General features: G+C 41.0%; 1 protein-coding gene across 2 annotated transcripts in view; it reads right to left on the bottom strand.

Moving 5' to 3' along the window:
- The window catches only part of CHCHD6 (coiled-coil-helix-coiled-coil-helix domain containing 6), a 108,611-nt gene that overhangs the window by 62,764 nt on the left and 29,767 nt on the right, over window positions 1-16,080 (bottom strand). Inside the window, exons 5-6 of one of the 2 annotated variants that reach the window (XM_074549786.1) lie at window positions 14,642-14,662; window positions 9,269-9,352 (exon numbers count right to left, since the gene is read on the bottom strand). In XM_074549786.1, coding sequence (XP_074405887.1) covers window positions 9,269-9,352; window positions 14,642-14,662 — 105 coding nt within the window. The remainder of the gene's footprint in view (window positions 1-9,268; window positions 9,353-14,641; window positions 14,663-16,080) is intronic. The other variant, XM_074549787.1, reaches the window with a different exon arrangement.

A 16,080-nucleotide genomic window follows, 5' to 3' on the forward strand; every position in this document is an offset into this window, starting at 1 on the left:
CAGCCTCTCAGCATGTCCTGGCTCTGTGGCCATTCCTCACTGCTGCTGTCCTCTGTGCAGGGCAACATCTTTTACCTGCTGGCCACTCCACTGCTGAACACCTACCAGAGCAATCTCCTTTCCACATTTGTGAGGTACAACTCCTACACAGTTCTACTGCATATGAGATGTATGTTTACTATTTTAACTAAAACAAAACAAAATTAGCCATTATTTTATATTTATTTACAATGAGGTTAAAATGCAAATGGATGAGCCAGGAAATCTTCATTTAAGCCAAGGGGTTTAATGGCAAATTGTGGCTGGGATCATGCTTGGGGCAGCAGAATGTATGGGCAAACCACTAATTAACCCCAAAACCAAACAAACAAAAATCCACTCCTCATCTTCATGAAACCAGGAGATTCTGTGACAGGCAAAGCAAGTTTTCAGTGGCTGAAGACCTCACTGTGAGCCTGATGGTACATATCTATTTAAAAACACTGAACATGTTATTTACAAGCTACTTCTGAGTCACCCTGGTCTCTGGGGAACGTGCATTATATGTTCAAGAAATTGGAGTAGCTCTTTTATTTATGTTTCTTTAAAATGACTGGCAGATGGGGAAAAAGCCTTCAGAGAAGTGGCCCCAGGCTGTCATGAAACATGTATTTAACACACCCACAGTAAACTACTAAACACTTCAGAAGGTACAGCCGCTGTAAATATGGAGTAGTTCCTTTCTGAAGTCTGATCTTTGGACTACTTAATTCAGCACAAATTTGAGATCTTCCAGGGAGTCAATTTATAGAGTAATTATTAGCCATATTTTCCATTAACATGATGACAGCATATTCTGTAAGGGCAGAGCCATAATTTTAAGGACGTTTTCAAACTGAATCCCACTGTTGGCTTTATTTTTAAGTCACAATAGTAATGCCTTTTTCCTGCCACATGTGGAAGGACCACTGTGAGTCGAAACAGAAATCTCAGATTCCCCAAAGTCAGGCTCTTATGCAAGTGAATTCCACACACAGGGAAGTTTTGTCTACCTGAACCAATTTCCAAGACTAAGTCTAAATCTCGAATATCCCAAGAGAAGCACAAGCTTCAATCATCGAAATCCCAGCAGACACACTGAATCCAGCCTAAGGTCTGGAACACATTTAATCAATTCACTCTGCTAACTCTCTACAGCTTCATAAAATAGCCAATAGTGCAATAACAGGGCCAGAAATTAATTGTACACTGGTTGGTGAATTACACGGAAATAACAGGCAGCACTGGTATTTATTGCAGCGGGGTGATGTAGTTGCTGTTGAGGTACAACTGCACCTCAGTAAAAACAGCTGAGAGACAGAGGGGGGGTGTGTGCAAGTGCTGCTTTCCATTAGAAAAGTAGCACTGCTTTTATTGGTAACAGTGTTATCTATATAAATATACATACACATATTTATAAATAGCAATTCTGCTTATAGACAAGCATGTAAACAGCACAAAGAAGGAGGAATCAGAAATTTAAACTATTAGGCAATGAGAAAATGAATGAAATTGAATGAATGAATGAAAGGGAAAATTGGGTTGAATAAAAAATGCCAAGGTAGGATATCAGAAATATTAGATAATGGGGAAAGCTCTCAGAAGTAAGACAAAAGAATCTCTTGTTTTGCTCTTTTTGGACTAGACTTGACAAATGCTCCAGTGTTGAGTTCTAACAAAGAGACAAGATCACATTCCAGGTCTTTTTGTTCTGCCTTTAACAAGTCTTCATAGTGATACACTGATGAGACCAGATACCAGATTGTTATCTAAATTCAGCTGCTAAATTCAGTGTTAAGACACTAAGTTCAAACCACACATTGCCACATTTATTTCACAAGTCGAGCCTGAGGATGGATTCCTCCAAGATGAAGCAGCCCATAAGCATCATTCTCTCCCTCTGCAGAGATACTCTAAATGCCAGGGAAACAAAATCACCGTAAGGCTCTGACAGTTCACCCTTCAGCACACAGACTGCAAAGGCATCTCTGCACTAATCCTGCAGGCTGAAGAGGAAGCAAACACTTAGCTGCTGTTTGCATAGAGGCTGCTTGTAATTTGATGTAATGCACTGTACAGCAGTCCACACATATTGAAGGGAGAACATACACACTGCAGAGAAGGCAGAGAGGCTGTGCTGACATCTAACACATTTTAGTTACCCTATTATAGATGTTCTTTGAGTTCATCAAATTACCAATCAATTTATCTGATCTCTAAAAGCTGTGTACTGAGGTATATTAACTACTAAACATCACAAGCTTTCAGCAAAAAGGCCATTAAATGGGTGAATTGAGCACAAGGTACTGGAAATCAGTTTGTGTGTTGGCCACCAGCAACAAGGAAAGAACCTGTCCCTGCAGACAGGGAGACTACAAGAAGCATTAGCCTCCTCTAAAGATGCTCTTCAGCCTTAATGGATGCCTGCAGACAGCAGAAATCAGGGATGCTGCCCTCCCTGTCACGTTCTTACCCCAGCATGACACTTAATGGCTGAGAACAACTGAAAAGGAGAAGAGGATGGAAGGTTGGAACTGGTTCAGATGATGATTTCAGATTCAGTTTGTTCCCATTCAGAAATTTAATTCACACACAGGACAGGATCTTCCATTCTCTAACCATCAAAGGCTGTGCCCTGGGAGACTGATAAGAGCCACTGGCACCTGAGAGCAGCAGCCCCAGACAGGCAACATGAGCAACTGGAAGTATCTGAATGATTAGGATGGATCTTGTCAACCTATTTCAGAAAATGACACTGGGGATTATTCTTGTGCTCAGAAGATTAAATCAACAATTTGATGAACTGGGTGCTTTGCTGTACTGCTCTACTGGCTTGAAAGGCAAACTGCTTTTTTGCATCATAGATGTTGAAAGTTCAAAGAAAGCATTGGTGGGTTTGTGAGAGGAAGGGTTTGCAGGAAGGGCTGGGGATGAACAGAGAACTGAACAAATTGGATAAGAAATTAAAATGAAATTCTAAATAATATTTTAAGGTTCAATTATGGAGATGGAGACAAGAAATTCTTCTGAAAGGGAGACACATTTTTTGAGACCAGAAGTTCATTTCACACTAGCTGTTCTTCCTCCAGGTACCCACAGCACTGGCTAGAGCAAGACTGTGACTAGAGGCAAACAAAGCAGCCCTTACACACATGGCAATAGCTCACACACAGCCCCAAGACATTACAGGAGAAAGCAAATGGTGTCAGTGACACCTGCCAGGACATATCAACTCATTTATCAAAGGGCACGGAATCTTTAACTCCCACTGAGAGGGCAGAGGGTTTGGTTGGAGATAACACCTGAACATAGCTTGTTTTTTCAAAGATAGGCAAGTGATCCCTAGGTCTTATGGATACACAAGCCTGGCATCCAACTCAAGGAATGGATTTCTCATCCCCTTCAAAAGAAATCCCTCCCCACCTTTATCAGGTGACATTAATTTGTGCAGCCCCACAGAGTTTGTTTAAAATTGATGATGAACATAATGAATGTATTGTTCTGGAAGGCTTTTTTGTTCAGGCTTCTATCACTTTTTTTCTGCAGAAATTTATATTGAGACAAGTCACCAGCCACAAACCAAAAATGACAGTGGACTTGTATGTAGGAGTGACCTTGGGACATTAAACTGGGAGACAGCTCCAAGAAGAAGTACCAAGGCCAATAGGAATAACAAACAAAAATAACTTTGCCTCCCATTCTTTACATATCCTAAATGCTTCACAAACATGAATTAAACGGGAAGTACAAGGGCAAAAAGAGATTAATTTAAACAAACCAAACAAGATGAATGCCACACACAAAATTACAAGATTTGTGAAGTCAAGCAGAGAAAAAGGTGCAGTCAACCTTATTAATAAAAAAGGTATGTATTCAATGCATTCCTTTCCCACTTGCACAAATACTGTACAGCTTATGAATACCTCTTGTGCTACTTACTGCTCTGAAAAACTACAAGCAGAAAAACGTTGCATATTAATGCAGCCAGTGCTCACAGCAGTCCACAGCCGCCTAACAAGAGATAACGTGGGAGCTGGAGCTTAGGAAAATCCAAACAAAGAGGAGGCATCATCTACAGCAAGGAGTTTCACTTTATCTTCCAAGATTACCTTCAGCCTTTCTCTGCTGTTTTGCACCACTCCAAAGTGCTGCCCATGTTTTTGTTGTAGTGTAGCACTGCCCTTAGCTTTTGTCAGGTTAAACTCAGCAAGAGGCCAAATAGCAAAAGGAGTAAAACAAATATTTACTTGGGAGAAAGTATACAACTAATATGCTAAGTGAAATCTCCTGGCATCTGAAGGGTTCCAGGAGAGACTGCACTTCTTTCTTACAATATTTTTTTAAGGACCTTTCTACAACTTGGAGAAAGCATACACAGAATCCCTAATAAAAATCCCAGTTCTGAGCAGTACATATGGTACCTATTTACAACAACCTGCCTCCATCTCCCTCCCTGCTTCTCAGTAACAAATAAATGCATGAAAAAACATCATCTTGAGCTTCTCAAGTTGAGTGTGTCTCAGGTTCTCCCTACAGATTATTAGTCTCTCATTCTTTCTACCCAGAGGAACAATACAGTACAAAACCTCATTCAAAACAGTTGAGAGAAGACACACATTTTATGAAATAATTCAAATTACATGGATGAGGTGTAAAATTACTGGAACAAGTCAGAGTTAAAAGTTTAACCACTTATAATAAATTAGCCAGGTCTCATTACTGGATTACTTATTGGAGATGAAACAGTCACATTGGAAACACAGGTGTGGAATGGAATGTCTGTATCACCAGCTCCAACCCCGCAATCACACCCAGTCATACAAGAAACAGTCATTTCAAAGGAGCTTTTCCCTCTCATTTTCCTGACTACCAAAATATTTCAGGCACCCCAAAATATAAACATACATGTGACCCAAGAGACAGAAACACACAACTACAACACACTATCAGAGTTAAAGTGAGGAAGATGAAGGGTTTTACCAGTGTAATGATGCTCTGCAAGGAATTTGTTCAATAAAATTTGATTAAAATAATCTCTAAGAAGCATGCACCACACTGCAGGCAGAACAAAGCCCACCACCCCTTCCCACACACACAGCCCCAGACAAACTGACAAGGAATGGTGCAGTGGGAAGAACATGCCCAGCAACTAATCCCAGCATTGCCTTAATCCCAGTACACCCACTGTATATATTCAAGTCTGCACTCAAAACAGAGGAATGCTGCCAGTAGCAGCAGTGTGTGGCATTTGCTCAACACAAGTCAGAAGTGCAAATCAAGTGTCAGGCACTACAAAGAAACAGAGAACCAAACAGTGATTCTGACACAGCTGCCACACACGCTCAGGGTCCCCCCGCATCCCGAGCACACAGTCCTGGTTCACAGCCCTCTGAGGATTAAACACATGAGGAGAAGTTCCAAAAATTACTGGCCAGGATGGTCAAAGCACTTGGGGCAAATACCCCATAACCTTGCTTTGATCACAGAAGGGGTCAGGTTGGAAGGGACCACAGTGGGGCACGTGGTCCCTCCCACACCTCCCTATTCAAGCAGGGTCATTTCAGAGCACATGGCACAGGGTTGTGTCCAGATACTCCCTGACTGTCTCCAGTGAAGGAGACTCCACAGCCCCTTTTCCCATCAGTTCAGTTCCTACAGCTATCCCTGCACATTCAGTCACAGGCAGGAGCAGCACACTGAACTAGACGGATCCTCACTGTGACACAGAACTGCTGCACTCATTGTCTCATTTCTCCCACTGCTTTAGTAGAAGATGCAGGGAAAACCCCAAGAGCTGAAATACTGCAATCATTTTTTCATACATGCCTTTCCCCGTGAAAATTTTAATAAGACTGTCTGGAGAAACTGAGTTTCTCAAGATCTGTTTGAAATAAGGTACACCTATAGTTCACCTCATGCAAAACTAAAGGCAAAGCCTTTTTAGCATTTTTATAGCTTTACTGTTTCACAACACTTTGCCCTCCCATTATAAGCTATTCCATCATATAGATGGAATAACTGAGATAGATGGACTAAATAATTGTTTCCAACTCCCAAAAGAGAAATGGCTATTAGAAAATGAGCAGGTTTTTCCTTCCAATTCTGTGCTCTGTCCAGTAGATTACAGTACTCTTTCAAAGATTACCAAATAAAAGGATAATGTATTCACACAATCTGCTGCATTCAGGGGGACTACTGAGTTCAATTCTGGTCAATACATCTCAAAGATAGAGCTGCTAGGGGGAAAGAGCCAAAAGACAAACATGTAGAATGAGAAACCTGGAAAAAATCATTCACACAAGCAGAGGCTGAAAAGGTAAGGACTGCACAGTTTAATGGAAAGGTAAAAGAGGGAAAAGAAGTCTGCAGATAATGAATAATGAGGAGGATTTCTTTTATCTCTTTCACATAAAGGATATTAAATGCAAAAAGTATTTGAAACTGATAACAGAGAATTTATAGAGTATATAAGTTAACCTGTGGCACACACTGCCACATGATGTTGGAGGCACAGAGCTAAACAGGGCTACAGAAAAAATGCCTGAGATGCACAAAAGAACAATGGCACTAAATCAACTTTCAATGAATAAAAATACTGAATGAAAATAAACTCTTGTGCAGCAGGGCAAGTGTCTGCCTCCAACTGACAACATTTAGCAAGACTCTTCTCAAAGCTGCTCTTCAAAAGTTTTTTTTGTCACTTTGTTTTGGTCATGGTTTTTTTTCCTTCTTCCTTCAAAGACTTTACAAACTGACCACTGTCAGAGGAAACAGGATAGTATCTGTGTTTGATTTACTGAGCAGCTCTTCCGTTGTAAGGAGTATGTAACACAATTACTCCTAGCATCCTACTGGGAAGGTACTGAGATTTTAACATCAATAGTTCAAAACATCCTTCAAAAACAAATCTTTAAGTCTTCTACTGCTGAATTCTGTTATCATGCAGAAATGGGGGCAAAACCAACCTGGGCACAGCAGGGGAGGGGAGAGGGGAATTCCTGATAGCCTGATCCTTAGAAGGAGAAATTTCAGCTTGCTAACTCCACACTGAGCCATATTCATTCACTCCCAGCCAAACACCTCTGAACTACCAGTGACCACACTTCAAGTGACTATTCCCTTTTAAAACAGCAGAGAAAGCAAATTTCTATTTCAGGGCTCTCTCCCACCATCCCCTTACTGAGAGCTTTTTTCTAATATTGACATACACATACACAGATATATAAAAATATATCTAAGCCTGTGTTGGAAAGCTTTAGCACAGCGGAAGGAAAAAATATATAAATAAATGTCAAGGTCTGCGTGTATTCAACAAATAAAAGCAGAATTATATAAAAGCAACAGCTAATAAAAAAGATTGTTCTCTGCTGCATTTTCCATCTTTCCAACCATTATAGGAATAAAATTATCCTCAGAGAAGATCAAAAACCTTTTTCAAAACTAATACAATTAAGCTTTATTACACTGTTTCAAGTACATTTCTCTCCTTTCCCTTCTAGCCCCCACCACCTCCCACTCCAATCCACACTAACGGTTGGAGGCATTCTTCTATTTTATTACCAGCAAAATGCTAGTCTTTAAGGGTCACAAACTATCCAGTGTTTCAAGAGAGGAAAGAAAACCTGTTCTTTTTATCTATTTGCTTTTGTACACATAACAACTAGAAAATAGTTTCTCTGTAGCTCTGCAGCTTGAATAGGACTATGGGCAGCTCACCCTACTCCCCCAAGAAGATTCCACACTAAAATACCCATCACGATGTTTATAAAGGTGTCCCTGTAGCAAGGGACGTGGACTTGAAAACACAAACGACAACAAAAGATTTCAAAAAGAGGACAATGAAGCCTGGACACAGACTTCTCCCCACTCCACTGTCCATAAAGGACAGGCTCACAGGTTTCCCCTGTAATTTCTGTTTCACGAAACCAGATCTGGAGAGAAGAACATAATAGAAGCAAACAGCATGGGATCAAGAAATTGCAAAAATTCCCTTTGCGTACGAACATATGGACAACTGTGATAATTAGAACGATAGCTGCTAGATTGTTTGCAATTTCACTGAACAATCCCCATTATCTAGAAATAGAATTTAAAATACAAATGCAACACTGAGCGGTAGTTTTAATAGTTTATTTTTAATGAATTGTACGGATTAAAGTGTTGCAAAATTGTATCGTGTGAATTTGCTCACAGGCATGTTTTACCACTGATGGCTCAAAAAATGCAGCATGGACAGTCATACAGTAGGAGGGAATGAAAAGAGGAATAGATATGCCAACAGCTCCCCACCGTTTCTATAATCTACAATTTTCCCATGTTCCATACTCACCATCCTGCTACATATTGGTAGTAAAACTGATTGATTTCCCAGTCTCTTTACAACCCACTCTTTTCATTGTTTGCACTTCTTTTTAGTCACATAACACAACTACAAGTCGAATGTATGCAACTCCCTGTCAGGAGGTCTAATTGCTTCAAATTGGAGAAGATTATTCTCCACATTTATTAAAAAATAAAGACTACTTATAACATTATTTCATTTTGCCAGGAAGTGAAGAACACATTAGTTCATAAGGAACAGCATGGCTGCTCCTATTTTTATGGCATCAATTTTTAAAAACTCATCATGGTAAACAATTAAACAGAGAAGCAAATCCCACGTTTAGGGGAGAGATTCAAATCCCTAAATGGATTTTCAAAGGTCATTTCAGGCTTAAAAGATGCTTGACAGTGTCTCTTTAAATCATGTTTATTTCAAAGGCTTATCCAACAAGAAGCAGGCAGTGTACTGCAGCACCACTCTTTGAACTGTTTGGCTCCCTAGAGAAAAATTGTTAATACAACTTTAATTCATATTTACAGCAAAATTTATGTTGTGGTGGTTGATTATTTTTTTTTTATTAAGGAAAGGATTTTTAACAAAAGGAATAAAAACCAGGACAGTTGTTTGTTTTTTTCAATTTAGCTTTCACCTAAATCCCATGGTAAAAAAGATAATAGAGTTTGAACTACCAGAAATCCTTTTTAAAAATCATCCAGTTAAAAAAACCTTTATCTTTCAAACACGAATTGCTCAAAAGATTTGTACAGCTTTTACACCACTTATATAAGCGTTGGGGGGCAGATAGGATACTGTCAGCTGACAGTTCCAGGTCGCAGCACAACACATTTTGGTTCTGTATCTTTTGGATCCACACAGATCTCTGTCTTACCCTTGCAGGGGTCAGAAATGAAGACAACTGAGCCTTACCTTCCTCTCAATGCGGGCCAGCTGCTCTTGGTAGAAGGCCTCTTGTCGCCTCAGGTTTGCCTCCCAGCCTTGCAGCTCCACAGCCTGGCAGGGACAACAAAACAGCAGCAGGAGAAGAAGAAATTAATAAAAAACAATGTAGTGCAAGGAAAGCACATGAGATACAGACTAAAAGGGACAAAAAAAAAAAAATTTCTGCTCAGGACTCATGCACGGGATGCCCCTCAGTGGAAGTACATACCTAAAGAATTGCAGCTTGTTTTGGGTCATCCCCCAGCATTTGAAATGCTCTTACTAGCATCCTATTCAAACTCAAACCCTTGGTTTTACACTTCTTATTAAATGAAAACATATAATAATAGAAAGGTGACACTTTCCCATTCCCTTTTTCAGAACTCCATCTTATCCATGTCTGTTTTTCCATGAATCATGACAGTCATTGCTCAAACGTTCTTCCCCTTACCTTAAAAAAAACCAACCAAATCCCCTCAAATCCTCCTCTTTATAAACCCTTGCCCCTTGGAGTGTCCAAAAGCTTCTAAGGATTAAATACTTCCCTACAACAGACATACATAGGACTATCCAGATAATTAAGTACCCTCTCCACATGCTCTCTGTGCATTCCCCGTCAGTACTCTCAGAGTTCCTTTGGCTGGTGCTGCAAGAGGGAAGATGGCTGTCAAAGAATTTCTCTTCCATCTTACAAATTATAACCATGGCACTATCAAAACAGTAAATCTGGTACTCATCAGCTAAACAGTGCTCAATTAAAAAAGTCTGTGTGGGCACAGCAACAGCTGTAGCCTTCTAGCTCCTTGCAGCCAGCACCACTTAATTACATTCCCACCCCTAAACTGAACTAGTATTAAGAAAACATGACACTGATGGAACTGAATCCAACTTTTCAAGTTTAAAAATAACAAGCAGCAATAGCAAGAAAAGATGGCAGTTTTTCCACATCCCCCATCCCACCTCAAAATCTCTGGGGCCATGGAAGTTAGCAGCAGGCAGAAGACCTTTCAAAACCAGAATGATTAGCCTGCTTAACATGGACACAAACCCTGCCAGGCCATAGCATCCCAGCAACATTCTCTTAACTTCTAATGATGGCACAACCACAGAAAATGCTGGTCCAACGTGATTAAGCAGCTGGGACAGAAATATCCCCGTGGGCTCAGACCTGTCATTTTACGGCCAAAAGCCATTGCTAACGAGAAAAATTACATCTGAAAGCAAGTTGCTGTGCATGTCCTTCTTTCTGCTCCCCTGCTGATGGAAATACAGTGGTATAATAGGGCTTAGAAGAGATTTTAATCTAGGCAGTGAGGGTGGTTGATAAGCAAGCAAGAAAAGGATTATATCAAATAGGAAGATTCTAGGGGTGTGGTGGCGATGTGGGTTTCTTTGTTTTTAAAGAAATATTTTGGTTTCCATGTTTGCTATCCCAGAAAACAGGGCCAGGATAAGGCACAAGCAGTAGAGACTCATAACTAAATCTTCTCTGTCTCAAAGGCACTTGATTAAAAGCAAAATCTCTGGCTGTGCTTTAACCTATAGCTGCTATACTACCTCCCACCTGCTGGAACAGGATGGGGAGAGGGATGAGAGTGAGCTGCCCCACACATGCAGCCTGACAAAAGAGATATCACAGTAACAACGGGGGCACTGATGGGTGCTTTGTAAGTGCCAGAACTACAACCATTTTCTGGTAAGAGAACCATAGCTGTTCCTCTGAGCCAATCTTCTACACAGAAAAGACCTAAGCAATTTCAATTAAAATGAAACAGATGTAAGAAGGTGGGGTGGTCTGGTGGATGACCAAAAGATCCCAATTCTCCTGCAGGTTTTCTGCAAAACACCCATAAAATCAAATCACTCCACAAGTGACTTGTATTTCCTGAAGAGGAAAATAAGTAAGGAAGACAAGAGTAAGACGGTACAGACCCCTCTGCATGATTCAGATGGAAGCTGCACCATATGGTGGAAGAAAAAAAGAAACAAAAGAGGCAAATAATAAAATCTTATAAACTCAAGAAAGGTTCTGTTTAATCTAAATAATTATGTATTTGTGCTAGTCTCCTGGAATGGTGGATACTCTGGAAGTACAAAATCAATAAATGTAACAAGACCAGTGCTTAAGAGGCTTTATTCTGTTTCTGCAATACATGTACCCCAAACCCATACACTCACTCAACTTTCCAACCTGTGCCTGACATCATGCACCAAGAAATCCAGCACATTTATCCTTACAACTCCTCTGGAAGGGAACACAAACCAAACACCTGATCTCTTAAGGAGGGTGCTGAGATGCAGACACATTAGAGGTGTTCTGCTCTGCACAATGACAATCCTGGGCTGCCAAGCTGACCTCACTGGAGCTGCCAGTGAATAATGCCTCCATGGCCATGCACACAGGCATTCTGTCAGTCACTTCCCCAGAATCTTGCAGAACTGAGGTCAAAGAGCCAAAACTGAATCTCCTAACTGCAGACTGTAACCTCAGAGTAGTCCCCATTCTTCCCTCAAAGTAATTTCTCCCATATTATCCCCCATTGTCCCACTTATCACCCATAATGCATGATGAACTAGAGGTCACAGAGAAACCTTGTACTTGCAACACAAACATATTTTCAATACCTTGCTTGTTTTCAAGATCTGCTGCTGTTTCGGTGCATTGAAGTATGCAGAGAAACACTCTTTTTGTGACAGATCTGCTTCAAAGTTGCTTTCTGTTTCCCTCTATCCCCAGCTGTTATTACTAAAAACTTTAGTGCACTTTATGATGATGTTTGAAGTACAAACGGTATAGTAGAGCATGTGTCATCTGAAATATTCACTGTTCCAAACTGGGTTAGGCAACTAGGGACATTTTGAATGAATATAGGATATTTATTAAGAGTTCCCCTAGTCCTGCTGCTTATTCCCTACCTGAAGTTAGAAGCCTGTGATGTCCCAGACAGAACTGGCTGCTATGATTACAATTTCACAGGGGATTGAGATTGCAAGTGCTAAACAAAGCATCACTAGACTTTTTGAAAAAAGGCCTTTAGAACTAAAAGGAAGGAGACGGGAAAACATGCATGATAACACACTGATTTGAAAATCAGATATCAGAAAGCTGCATTTCACTTCCAAGTTGTACAACTACACTGGAACTTGAACATACTGTGCAAGAGGTGACCAAAGCCCAGAGATGACATCTAGGATGTGTAGAAGACGGAGTGATGTCCAAGAAGTATGAACATAGAAACAAGATAGAGACAGGGAAGAAAGGACATACTCAGCTTCAAAACACAGGAATGCACCCAAAACTTAAAAAAGGAGATGTATTCATAAAAGAACATGTATGCAATTGGCCATTGCCCTCTGTCCAAAAGCTAGTTACAAGATGTATTCAAGAATCCCCTGTGATGGTGTCAGAATTTACAAGGATTATACCCTTACAAAAGGACAGCAAAGGCATACTACTAACATGCTGCTACAGCTTCCATGGGCATGGATCCACGGACTGCTGGGTGCTCTTTCAAATTTTTCCTCTGCTTTATCTTCACACTTTTTCTGCAGCCCAAGGTTTTTCAGGTTATCTCAGTGCTGCCTTGAACAGTGACAAAGAGCCAGGGCAGAGTTATGTGATTCTCTGCCTCTTTCTCTCCCTTTATCAAGTAACCCATTTAGAAACAAACAGTGCAAGCACATTTCTAAAGCTATACATTATATACTGGCACAACTAAAGGATTCGAGCACTGGCCTGCTAGCTGACAGACAGGCCAAAAGAAATATTTTACAAGCTAATTGAGGTAATGAAATATTATTGGTTCATTCTCTATGAACAAAACCAGACACTCTTAGCCATGTCCTGAGCTGACACCAACATGCCACACATCAGACTGTGCAACTGATCTAGAGCTGGGCTTCACTCTAGCTATAACCATTCCCAGATTAGCTTTGGCTTTGTTGCGCCCCAAAGTATTACCACATTTTTATTAATTTAATCACAGTCCCACCTCATCACCTTGTTAAAAATGAAAACTAGGGTGGAAATCTGTTTGGAAAAAAAAAAAGCAAGCTTATTGGCAGGGTCAGATGATGGTAAGGAATGTGGCACCTGGGAATAAAATCCAGTGTTAGAACAGCCCACAACTGACAGCTACTGCAGGGCTGTCTCTCTCCACAATACTGTTTGGGTTCTGGGATTTGGGAAGACTCTCCTGGAGGACAGAAAACCCAAAAACTCTCTCTCTACAAAGGGCAACTCAAGCTAGAAGGAAAGGTCCAAACCTCAGCCTATGAATACTTCCTAAAAGCAAGTCACAGCACTTGGCAAGATTACTGCAAAAATATTTATCTTCTTGGCAAAGCACTTCCACCACTCACAGACAAACTAGCAAGATGATGCCTAGATAATCAGTCAGAAGCAACACAGGGAAATAAGCTACAAGGATAAAGCAAAGGATTTCAAGTCTATCAAATGCCTAGTTTCTACATCATCCTGTCTTTGTTGAGAGGAGCTATCAGCTTCCCCCAAAGGTACAGTTAAATCTCTGCAGCAGCACAGCAGAGATGTTTGGGCTGGGCACCTCAGCTTGCCACACTTCACAACTGCAAATTCTAATACCTCATGCTTTCCCAAGTCTCTTCCAGTCCTGGTAGCAGTCCAGGTGGCAGGGGAGAAAAACAAATGCTATTAAGGACTCCAAGATGAGAAGAAGGAATTGACAGAAATTCACTGAGGAACAGAGCTAACTCCAAAATTAGCTAGCTGGCATGTTCCTGGCCAAGTCTAAAGGGAATGGCAGAGCTGAAAGGGCAACACTGAAATAGTAAGAGGCAATTTGTGTACTTCATACCCAAGACTGAATAGCAGAACTTTACAGGGAGGCTTGTACCAAGCAAGTAGCCATGGGGAAGCCTTGACTTAACCTCCACTGGCATCAGCAGAAATATCACAATTACTGTGGAGCTGTCTGCAATCACTATTCCAGACACAGGGCCTACAAAATCGCTGGCTTTTTGTCCTACCTTTCATTCTATTGAAGGCAGGTGACCAGGCTCTATTTTAGAAACCAGATGCAACTTGTGGCCTTAAAAAGCAATACTGGTATAACCTTCATTTCCTCCTGTTTCTGCTACTCTCTTAGCCAACAATACACATCACCAGATCAAGTTTGGTTTCAGCAGCTGTAAGCTACACAAAAGGAACCAGTGAAAATCTTTATGGAGGAAATAATATGCAATTTTCTAGCTGAACACCTTTTAAAATGTAATGACAGAAAATAAAATCCTGCATCTGTGCTCAGCAATAACAATCTGTACATGCACAGTAACAACATGACACTTGGAATAAGCAAGATCCAGACAAAAAAGAGAGCTTACCCAGGCATCCAAATCCTCAGGCTTGGAATAAAGACAGCACAAGATAGAAAGGAAGGGAAAGAGAAGAAAAAGAGAAATCAGTGATTTTTAGAGGCTGCCTGCTGCTGTGCACTATAGCTTTTAAGATGACAAGTTTAGAAAAGTTCCTTTAAAATGACAAGCATCTTAAGCAATGCAGTGCTGTCCCCTGTTGGGAACTGTGCTGTTAAAGCAAAGCAAAAGCTCAAGCACCCCCTAAACCAAAACCAGAGCAAAGCCCCCACAGCCTGCTGCAGGACCCCCATTTAGGGTGGGAGCTAAGCAAAGGAAGCTGGGAAGCAGCCAGTTCCAGGGAGCCATGCAGGGTGCTGCATGTGTTGGAGATGCTGATACACGACGTGTACCAGTGAATGTGCCAGTGCTGGGCAGACTCAAAAGGAGGTGGTCAACAACTGTGCTGCTTCCAATTACATGCCAAGAACAAGTAATCTTTTAAAGGACATTTTTGAATGAACAAGCTGACCTACATAGCAAGTCATCTTCTGCCATGGACAATTTCAGAGTGATTCCTAACAGAAAGCCAGTTATCTGATCAGGTTCCCAACTAGATTCCCCTTCATAGGCAACTGAAAACCTCTTGAGTGCAGAGTCCAAACCTCTGTCAAGGCCAAGCTGCCTCCACCTGCTCCTTTCCTTTTGCCCACAAGCCTATTTAAGTGTGCAGACAAGCAGATAAAACAGACTGCAGTATTGCCTCTTCTTTACTTGTTACTACTTTTTACTTACATAGAAAGCCAGCAGCAGCAAAGCAAGTACAAGATGATAAACATTTCATGCCCATAACCACCTCCTTTTGAAGCCAAGGCATTTATGAGGGAGGCACAGCTCTCATTTGCTGTCAAGGGCTGCAAGCCTTCCCTGCCTCTCAGGGCTACCTTCAATCAGCAGCACACTGGCTAAGCAGGAACTTCAGAATGGCTGGCCCTTTTTCATTATGATTATTTATTTGAGGGGAGTTGACAGGGCACAATGAACTTTCCTCTTGATCATAGTTCACTGCCAGAGGGAGCAGACAGTGGAGGGTATTGTTTTTATGGGATCTGTCATCATTTTAATGGCACACAGAGACTGCTTCATGTAACTGAGGGATGATGTGTTATGAGATATGGGTGTCGTCCATCCTCATCCTTTGCACCAGCTTAGAGGGTTGGAACTGAACATCTACATTTCAACTGAGGGAAGCCAATTCCCCCTTTCTGCAGATAGGTTTGATATAGCAGCATCAAGTCCTTGGCCAAACAAACCAATACACAACAGGTGTTTACTGGTAATCACTGACCAATCTTGACAAAAGCCTGCTTTGAATAACATTTTGCTTCCTGATGATTTTTACAGCCAGGACAGATGAGTTTAATTTCATTTTTACATTTTAGCAATTACAGATCTGTCCATCCTCAGCA

Source organism: Zonotrichia albicollis, chromosome 12 (genome assembly GCF_047830755.1).
Source record: "Zonotrichia albicollis isolate bZonAlb1 chromosome 12, bZonAlb1.hap1, whole genome shotgun sequence".
NCBI lineage: Eukaryota > Metazoa > Chordata > Aves > Passeriformes > Passerellidae > Zonotrichia > Zonotrichia albicollis.